The sequence below is a fragment of the Nicotiana tabacum genome, chromosome 6 (genome assembly GCF_000715075.1).
Source record: "Nicotiana tabacum cultivar K326 chromosome 6, ASM71507v2, whole genome shotgun sequence".
NCBI lineage: Eukaryota > Viridiplantae > Streptophyta > Magnoliopsida > Solanales > Solanaceae > Nicotiana > Nicotiana tabacum.
The window spans coordinates 119,864,434-119,875,544 of NC_134085.1; the positions used below are offsets into that span (position 1 = coordinate 119,864,434).

Sequence of the window (11,111 nt, forward strand, 5' to 3'; positions counted from 1 at the left end):
GTTTTAGTGGTTATTAGCTAGTTGTAGCTACAATTTACTATATTACTTCCTATAGCTATATTTTCAGATTTTTTAGAGTGTATTCAATGCATTTAAGTTATTGTATTCATGAATACAGTAGCATTTCTAGGCGTGCAACAAGGGAATATAGCTAGACAAATTTTTGTATACGAGTGTATTCGACTGTATTCATGGCGTGAAACATGGGATTACAGCTGGACAGATTATTGTATTCGACTGTATTCACGGCGTGAAACAGGGGATTACACTGTTTTTAAACGGAAAGTGAATCAATTAACATACTTAATAAACTCCTAATATAACTCAACAAACTCAATTATAACACACAAATTTTGTATTTCCACTTATAAAAACGATTCTCAACCGAAAAACACCCCCAAAATATAGCAATCTTCAGAGAAATTATATAATACATCTCAATACATAAATTATATTAATTAAAAAAAAAACATATGAATACATTCATGGAATATAGCGAGACAACGAATACAATGAAATACATAGAATACAGCGGGATACATTAAAATACAATGAAAAAAAAGACAATGAATACACTGAAATACATAGAATACAGCGAGATACATTGAAATACAATGAAAAAAAAGACAATGAGTACAATGAAATACAACGAGATACATTGAAATATATTAACAAAAAATTCAAGTTGCTCAGCTCCGAACTCCGTCGTCTTTGTTCAAGAACAGCCCTAATGTCGTCTTGTTGAAGCAGCATTAGTATCCAGTCCGCGCTCGCCATCACTGTTGCCTTCGGTTGCCGTCGATTAGCACGTAATTACCGGCGAAATAACGAAGGTTTTTGTTGATCCGATATGTTGCGTCAGAGAATGAGATTAGGAGGCTGAGGGCAGCAGTATCAATGAATAACGGCCACGGTCAAATGGTGACGGTGGCAATTGCTCCAGCGTCCGGCAGAGGAGAAAACATCGGAAAGTAGAGAGAGATGGAGAATAGATATGGGGTAGGGGATAGGAGAAATTTGAGGGGATACGAGAGAGAAAAATAATCCAAAGCTTATTTTATGACTTAAGGGTAGGAGATGACCATAAATAGATATTTGACTATAAAAAATCAAAAGAAAGCTATGGAATATAATTTTTTAAAAGGGTATTTATTTAAAATAAATAAGGTATCAACCTTTGCTATATGATGTAACTAATCCTTCTAAGAGAAAATTTAATATTTATACAAATTTAATAAACTTCTTAACATTAATATAATATTTAAACAAAAGTTATTGGAATCAGCCAAACACGTAGATGAGCTTCTATCTCCGCCCGTGATTGTGGGTATAGCCAAACACGTAGTCAAACTTCTAGCTCCGATTCTGATTGTGGGCTCTTAGTCATTGAACTGTCTCGCCGGAACGGATGAAACTTTGTGAAAATAGCACGGGCTAGCCAGTTTTCGGACTGGTAATTGAAAAATAGTCAGCGTTTGCAAAAATCATTGAAAAATAGCCACTATTTTGCTGCAACACGAGAAGTTCCATCATAATATACTCGAGATTGGTGCACATGCGTATGAGCTTCGGGCATATTATGCTGGAGCTACAGTATATTATGCTGGAACTCCAGTATATTATGCCGGAAGTTCACATGTAAAAAATTCGAATTCCAGTATATTATGCTAGAATATTTTTCGGATTTTTAACAGTGTTTTCAGATTTATCTTTACATGAAAAGTGACTATTTTATTTCAATTACTTTTGAAACTGTGGCTATTATTTAATTACCATTTGTAAATCTGGCTATTTTTTAATTTCGCACTGAAACTTTTGGTAAAGATACATGAGCACAATTTGTTTAAAAGGGTCATCACATGGAAAAACTGTTATAATTTATTTATATAATTTAAACAGACACAACGAGAGCCAGTGCCAAAAGTCTTCACATTAGGTGCGAAAGGCAACTCCTTAACTATATAAAGAAATTCGTAACGCTACGAAAGAGGTCGTACACCTTTTAGAATGCAACAGGAGCAAAGCTGCTTCTAAAATAAGAAAAACAAGATATCATTCACATCCACCACTCTCCATTATAAACGATTTATCTCCACTGTGGTTGAATCACAAGGAAGAACATATAGTAGAGTAGATTCCATCGTATGCCACAATTTTTTTATAACTGTAGTGTCCGGGCCAACTTGCACACGCTTCGACTAATTGCACGCTACCTGCTACCTCTTACAAACACGTGTAACTCTATGGTACGCCACAAGGTTATCAGTATAAAAATACAATAAGCTAATATTCAAGTAGAACATTTCTATTTTTAGTGAACGTTTACAAACTATTGGAACTCTATCCAAGTACTATCAGTAGGAAAATTCACATCAAAACTCGTCATTCCCTAGCTAAGATAACTCAAATCCAATAAAACAAGGTGTAAAGAGAAGACAGAAGAAGCATTTCGAAGCAATGAAAATTACACCATGTAATTCCAGCTTTCAATAATAATTCAGATGTTATCAAGATTAGTATGAAGTGGGCAGAAATACAGATTTTTTTTTTTGAAAAGGGCAGCCCAGTGCACTAAGCTCCTGCTATGCGCAAGGTCCCGGAAAGAGCCGAACCGCAAGGGTCTATCGCACGCAGTCTTACCCTACATTTTTTTGCAGGAGGCTGTTTCCACGGCTCGAGAATCCATGACCTCCTGGTCACATGACAACAACTTTACCAGTTACGCCAAGGCTCCCCGATGTAGAGATTTTTTTTTTTAAAAAAAAGGGGCATCCTGGTGCACAAAACATCCTGCATCCGCACTCCCATAATGTGATGTAGATAGCCTACCCTAATGCAAGCATTCATGGCTGCTTCCACGGCTCGAAACCGCGACGTATACATCACATGGAGACTATAACTGCTCCCTTTGGAGCAGATACAGAGATAAATGAAAAGAAAATGGTAATAATGGGGGGAGCATTAAAAGTGTGTAGATTCTCGTAGAAAAAGAGTGATTTCCTGTTGATAATCATCATTCTGCTTCACCCTTTTTAAAACAGGAACATGTCAACATTTGAACTATGAAACCAAAAACCATACCATACGAGCGAAAAAGGGTTATTCCTCCAGTTGGTTGAGCAGTCTATTAGTAGTTAGCAATTATCAGCACATTCCTCTTGTCCCTCCCATCAATTAGTACCTATGGCAAATTCTATAGGCAAATTAACATGAGCAGTACCATTTCACCTCCAGAAAAATCGGCTTTTTAATTCCTTTTGGCCCTTCCCAACTTCTCTTCACTTGTACAATACACATCTTTTGTCCTGCAAGATCAAGAAATTAGTTTTGACGAAATTTTTGTTTCAAGAAAAAATCTGATAACTGTAGCTAAGTTATGATTGAAGATTCCGTAAAGCGGCAAAACTTTATAACAATAACTAGAACTAGAATAGGATACCAAATAAATCATACAACCCATATGCAGCAGTGTCCTACCTTCTGTATTTTCCATCTCTTCACCTTTTTCACCATCCCCTGGTACTATTGCACATTAAAGATGTTAATGAATAATCATAAACATGTCCAGTAGAGTGGATATTTACATGTAGGTACGATACGAACAATGCCATGTTAAGATTGTCCACAAGTCAGCCACAAGAAAGGAATTAAGTGATGATTAAAGTATCCTATTTCAGCATAATTATAAACTAACAATCATTTCATAGAGGTTTCCAATACCAGAATTCGTTAAATAACCAATGGAACCAGTAAGTCAACCTGTACGTCATGAATTTCAGGTATTCTTTAAAATCTACAGAAACTGTATCTATAAAGACAAAATATTAGAGTGCAAAATTGAGGTAAAAGAAATACTGGATTAAAACTTAGTAATGTCCTATATCAGCAGTGTATCTATGAAAAATTAATGTGTGAGATGACATGAAGAAAAAAAACAGCATGCCTCCATAAATACAATTATCTTAATAGTCAACGTTACAGGCAGCAAAGTAGAGCCAGAAGTCAGTTGAAATTCGTTGAAAAATCTTTTCAGCTATGATATACAATCCATGATGCAGACAACGCCCCTTGCTTACAGTTTGCTCAAAGTAGCTTTTTTCAATCAGGTGAACTGACCAAATACTAAGCAAAAACTTTAACTTTCAAGTTTTCAATATTCAAATTCTGGTGTGAAATTTTCAAACAAAGTACCAGCTTGTATGAAAGAAAGATAGATGATCATGATGTTTACAAAAATAGTTAACCTAAAGATTTTTAAACAGTCTTTGCTCAAAGGAACAAATATTAAACAAGTAAACAGAAAGAAAGAGAGATCTTCCTCTCTAATCCTTACTCTTCTTGATACACCGTCTGAAGTGCTGACGTGGAAATCTAGTCATTCACTCGCCTTCTTCTGGCGACAAGGATCTGCCTCCGGACTGTTCTTAGGTTGACTCATTTTTAAAAGCATATCTGATTTTCCATGCAACCAACAATGAAGAGAAACTTGACTAGAGAAAAGAAGCACACTAAATTCAGACAACTATTCTACACGTCTTCCAATAGTTAAACTTTTCCTAATGGAAAATTATTCACTTCATATAGCTAACATCTTCAAGTTGCTTACCCGTTCAACTTTGTCGAATGCTATGCATACAATAACAACTGTTGAAGCAACCCAACATAAGCATATAAAATTAGCACAAGTCGATGATCTCATAGCCAAGAATAGCTAAAAGGCACCACCTTATTTCCACCCTAAGAGGTCTTCAACAACAACAACAACAAACCCAGTTTGATCCCAACATGTGGGGTTTGGGGAGGGTAGTCTGTACGCAGACCTTACCCCTACCTAATGCAGGTAGAGAGGCTGTTTCCAATAGACCCTCGGCTCAGGAAGGGCAAGAAGAAGAAGAAGGAAGCAAGGAAGGAAGAAAGATAGAAGAGAAAAAGGGAGAGATAAAGGATAAGTAGTATCAAATAATAGCAACATGGAATACAATACCTGAGGCGAACAAAATCACATATCGTAATAAAAATCTAAGAATATGAAGGGACATGCACGCTACTAAGCCTATCGGTAAACACTATAAACTACCTACTAACCTTCTACCTTAATCCTCGACCTCCACACCCTCCTAACTTAAGTTTTGATAATTCTCACAAGTCCATATATATCACACATAGCACCTAAAAGGACTTCACCATGGATAAATAGATGAATATTCAAAAGCAAAGTTGAAATTAAGCAAGTACATGGCAAAAGCAAGGAGTATAATAGCCTTATTCAGAAGCTCACATATTGATTAATTGAAACACACAGTTTGGTATAAGCTTTAGCATTTAGGCTAGTAAAGCTGAGAAAGGATTGCCCAGATATAAGTTCACTCAACTGTATGGATAATGAATCCAAGTTGGTTCAATATGAGAAATTTCAGCATGCCTTAGGCTTGGGAAGCAATAATGCAAACTGAAGTTGAAAATATTAGTTAGTTTTTTCCTTTGTTTTTCCCATAACATTTTTATTAATTTAAAACAGGCCAGGTAACTCAATACATGTAAAGTTGGATATACGAAGGCAAAAGCAACTTCGATGGTTGAGGACATCTGGTATTCACGGTTATGGTTAGAATGTAAAGTGACACATAAATCTGGTGAAAAATACTTAGGTTAGTTTCAAAAACTTTGTTTGAACCTCCTGATCTTTTTTGCTGACAACCACCAAATTAAACAAGTTGGGCACTTCCAAAACACTCTTATATCTGCAAGAAATGAAATGAGCTACATGCAGCTTTAGAACATAAGTTAGGATGCCCCTGATCCAACTTATTGTCAAAGATCTTGATATTAGCCTAAAATATGCAAGAGTTAAGCAAATATTCCCTTCTGTCCTTGGAAAAGTTTATGATAACAAACAAGAATGAACATTTTTCTTCAGAAAAAAAGTACTCTAGCTTCACATGTAACAGGATGTTATATCATCAATAGGCAATTGAAGGAATTACAGAGCTCAATTTCCTCATATTGTCTACACACAATATCTCCAAAACCATCTATTAGAAGTAACAAATGGAGGAAAGAGAAATTAAAGAATTTATACACCCGACTTATCAATATTCTACAACAGTTAAGAGATTAAGAAAATAAATTAAACTGAGTGTGCATCTACAAAGACTTCATTGAACATGTCATCCTCACCATTTGCTGTAGTAAGCATATCCGCGTCCTTCTCCTCGTCACTGGAAAAATCCCGTTTCTCAAGTTTTGCATGAGCTGCAATGAAGATCATTCTTTGAGCCCTATCCATGCCAACCCTCGAGTTCCCTTGCAGAGAAACCCATCTCATAAAGGACCAGTTACATTTAAATCTGCATGAGGTCGCCTGAAGGAAGAGAAGCCTAACCGCAACCTTACCCAATGACTTGAACTCTTTTAGGCAAGTTTCCCATACAAGCCTACTACTCTGAGGATTTGCAATTTTCATTCGCCCCGTTACTGGATCTCGCTGCTTTACTTGAACAGCCTGAGCATACAGTGGGTCGAGCCCTTCTAACCTCCATTTCATAAGCTCCATTAGTGCAATGGGAGCTTCCTCCCTCGGTACTAGCCGTGTTATAAGCTTGTCTATGTCCTTCTCTTGATCATGTGTCAGACGTTTAAATGGTGGAAGGTACTTCCCACTTGCATCCCTCACTAAGTATAATGGATCAAGTACAAATGCAGCTGCCCATGCAGGATGATAGTTTCTCTTGAACCGCGCATCAATTATCTTCTCAATAGGGCCCTCAGTAATGCTAAATTTGGCACACCAGTCCTTTACTTTAGCTCTCAACTCCTCCCAAAGAAGAAGACACTGACCAACTAAGGGTCTCTCAGCCTCAATGTCATCAGCCATCTCCTTAATCAGTTTCACTAGTGAATGAGCAGCCTCCACATCATTCCAAAACCCAACATCCTGTATCATCTCCGCCACTTCTCTAGCAACAGGATCCTCTATGCATGAGACCTTATAGGAATCATCCACCACTACTAGCTGCAGTATTCGAGCATAACTTAGTATATCCTCCAACATTGCGATAACAGGACCAAAGTTCTTAGATAAATTGCAGTCAGCTGAAGGAACTCTAATCAACCCTGCAAGCTCAACGCCACATGATCTGAACTTCCTAAAATGATTTCTGATCTGAGACTTGCTATTGAAAAGATTTGCAATCTTGAAACAATTATCAGTAACAGTTTTAAAAAGTGGAAGCTCTCTACTAAAGTCTTTCAACAAACTAATAACTCCATGAAGTTGGCATGAGAGATTAACCATCCAATGATTTTGAACCTCCAAATTCCGCAATGCCTTACCTTTATACTTATCCGCGACTATTCCTACACATCTTTGAACAACATTACCACACAACCCTTTAATCGTTTCACTTAAGACTTCCTCCGCATACTCCGATGGCACCAAACCCCCCTTATACACTGCCTTATGAAATACATTAGTACCATTAGGAAGATTTACAATAAATTTAATCACAGTTTCTTCCCCATACTTACAAATATCCCTCCCCCATCCATCTGAAGCAACCTGAAAAAACGCTGCATCGCGGATTCTGGTTTCGGACTCCATTCTTGCTTCTTCAAACTTAGAATCAAGCTTTTCTCCCACAAAGTCCTTCCTCGAAACCGCGGGCAAGCCTACTTGGTTAAGGAAAGCTTTGAACTTTGGATGCTCAATGCTTGAAAGTGTGACTGTCCCACAGGACTCGTAAAACCAATCAGCTAACAAATTGAAAGCTGAATCAACCTGGTCCTTACTCAAAGCTGGACCAGGGGAAGAACCTTTCAAACTTTTAAGCTTCTTTACACTATCTTCAAACATAGCTAAAGCACCCAAATCCTCTTTCCCACCTGACAACACCAAATGCTGCTGCTGCTGATGATGATTATGATGATTCAAACCCATGTGGGCCACAATTTCTTGGGCTGTTTGGACTGGTGAATAGCCCATTTCACCCCTGTAATTGTCCACCAATCCAACTTGGTGGTGGGAACTTGACGAAGTACCAGTTTGTGGTGAACTTCGCTTGCGATGATTCTGTGAAGAAGGTGAAGCTAAAGGGGGTAATTGTGAAATGGGCCTTAAGACAGAGCCAAAATTGGGACAAGTGCCTCTCTTAAGATGCTCTGTAGCAGTACGAGATGGGTTTGAAGCTGAAAACGCAGCGTCACACAAAGTGCACTTGAGTTTCACTGCTTTAGGGAGGTTTGTTTCTGGGTTTTGAATCAGAATGGGCTCGAGATGAGCCCAGTACCATGCTCCTTTCCCTTTGATAGCTTTTGTACGGACCGCAACTAGCCCTTCATATCGCTTGTTCACCGCTTTCGCCGCCACGTCTTCGCCAGAAGTTAACGCGTCAAGTGGGTTAGCATTCACGTTAGCCATTTCACAAGAATAACAGCGAAAAAAATTAGGAGCTTTTGTAGGTCTATTATACTGTTGCTGAGCTTGTTATCCACTTCAGTGTGTCTTTGAGTATCATCATTGTGTTGGCTTAAATTTTGAGCTCCGGTGAAAAAAATTCGATGTATACGAGGTGGGTTTTCGGATATGCCGGAGTCCCATGCCGGAAACCGGCGACCCAATCGGCGAATGAGGAACAACTGAGAAGACAAAACTGGTATGTAGATTATATGTTTGAGTGAATGCTTAACTGAATCTGTAGTAAAATTGGTGTTTGACAGAAGAGAAATTAGGAGCAAGAATGGTATTGGTGAGGAAAAGAAAGAGACTACTACTTCATTGGAGTCTTATTGTGCTACTTTTGTCGTTGAGAAATGAGAAGACAACCTGCGGGGTAGGAGGGGGGTGGGGGTGTAAAACCTGGTATCACGTGCTGATAAAAGCGCGTGTGCAAAATCTACCTAAACGGTGGCTTTAGATTTGTCAACAGGAGAAGAGGGTGGAGCCCGTGAGATTTTTTTTGCTGCTAATTTAAAAAAAAAAAAATAGACCAATGGAAATTGACTCCTCCACTTATGGTCAACACTGGAGACTGATCACTGCTCAGGCTGACATCAAAGTAGAACAATTTTTAGTAGAAAATGAAATTCACCTTTGACAGCTGGGAATTTCTATTTTTCTACCAATCCAAAATAGTGTATAAGATTGTGTTTTGGCAAAAATCTTTTAATTTTGACTTGGTGACGGTATTGTGATTAAATGGCTCATATGATTACGAAATTCCAATTTGGATTACTCACGAAAATTTTCCAATATTAGCTTATCTTATATTAAACCAAATTGGTTTCACTTTCTTAATGCACAAAATGAGCGTTACTTTGAAGGCATCTACTACGATAGTGCAGATTTGATTAGTTTTATACAGGATAATATGGATTAATTCGCGCGCATTTCATCTTTAAGTAGTATAGTTGTTATCTTTTATTAACATACTTGTTGAGTAATTTTGTGATATTCCCGAGCCTCGGGTAGAGGTAAGATTTTGTGTATACGCTACTCTCCCCATACCTCGTTACTAGAATTTTACTAGATCATTGTTGTTGTTATTATTGAGTAATTTTGTGCATTAAAGCTTAGACGAAAGAAAATCACCAAAATAAATTTATTTTTATTGAAAATTGAACTATTATGAATTTTTATAGTTTTCACATTTCATGTACTCCAGTAACTGCGGCTTAATTCTATGTAATAATATGTGGATTTTATTTTTATCAGAAGAGTTTGATTGAATTGTAAAATATGTCATTACACAGTATTTAGCTAAAGAAAACTTTATATCAGTATGCACACCCTTGCAGCTAGATCAAAACTAAATAGCTTCTTGATTACTAATTGACAAAAAGTTAGATCTGAAAAATAAGGATTATGTAAAATGAAGTTAATTAAACTTTTAAAAAATGGCCAAGTAGTATAAGAGCTAATTAAAAGTGCTCCGAGTATCACTTAATTTTCTCCTAAGGAGTCTTATTTCCATGAGATATTTTGGAGTATCCACATTATTATTGCCCTTAAAATAATTATTGTAGCTAATGTAACCATCCCTCCGGCAATAATGAACAACAAAAGACTAATTACTGCATTGCCGTTCAATATTTTCAATAATTACTTGTGGATTTTACATATATTTTTAACAAAAAGAGTATCACTAAGCTAATGAAGTCATAATGTAGGCTCAATTAGTGGGATAATAAGTCAGACGCATTAATCACCTCATATATACTAAATTACACGAAGTCATGGCAGTTCATAATAAGCATCACACAAAATCATTATAATGTTAGAAAGCTTTTATAACGAAAAAAATTAGGAAGGTTGATATCTAAATCATAAATCCTTAGCATTTGGTGAAGTGTTTAATGATTATTTATATAAAAGCACGACTAATTGCTACCTGTTTGGTATCCCGTAATCAGTTCCATAAAAGGAGCAATAAGCATGATTAGTATATTGGATTATGGTGGTTATAAGCACTTGAATGGTTTAGTTGGATTAAACCATAAGCAACAGTCAAGAAGGAGATAATAAACACGTTGTTCGTTTGGAGTTGAGTTATTCTACCTGTATCTAGGAGCGGATCAACAATGTAATGTGAGTATAGATCCACGTGAATTTAGTATTTTTTGCTCAATCTAAATATATTTTAGGGGCAAATACATTATTATTGTAATGGATTCATTTAAACTCAGAATTTTTTATGTTGAGCATAATTTTATGCGTAAAAGTTCATTAAAACAACAACACATAATGGATTCGAATCCATAATTAAAAAATATAAGGAGTTTAATGCTAATAACTTTAAAGAATAAAACTCATAAAGTTTTATCTATAAGTATTTTACTATGAACTTAATTATTATTAGTATAATATACTTGAGTTCCTTTTAAAAATTCATAAACTTCAAATTCTGGATTCATCTCTATTTGTTTCACTTAAATATGTATATACACTCAAACCTCTCTATAACAGTCTCGTTTATTCCGATATTTTTTGGCTGTTATAGTGAAGTGTTGTTATAGAGACATATATTATTACATAACATAAAAATCGATTCCGAAGAAAACTTGGCTGTTTACACGTAAAACGATACAGTTGAATTTATATGTGGTTTATAGACAAG

At 36.4% G+C, this 11,111-nt stretch overlaps 1 protein-coding gene across 1 annotated transcript; it reads right to left on the bottom strand.

Moving 5' to 3' along the window:
• Positions 1-5,933: 5,933 nt before the first annotated feature.
• LOC107823699 (uncharacterized) lies at positions 5,934-8,874 on the bottom strand. Its single transcript, XM_016650391.2, has one exon. It carries the CDS (start codon positions 8,414-8,416, stop codon positions 6,128-6,130), a length of 2,289 nt encoding a protein of 762 aa, XP_016505877.2. The 5' UTR covers positions 8,417-8,874; the 3' UTR covers positions 5,934-6,127.
• Positions 8,875-11,111: the final 2,237 nt, after the last annotated feature.

Coding starts and splice junctions, on each gene's coding strand:
- LOC107823699 (XM_016650391.2), bottom strand. CDS start 8,416: ATGGCTAACGTGAATGCTAACCCACTTGACGCGTTAACTTCTGGCGAA.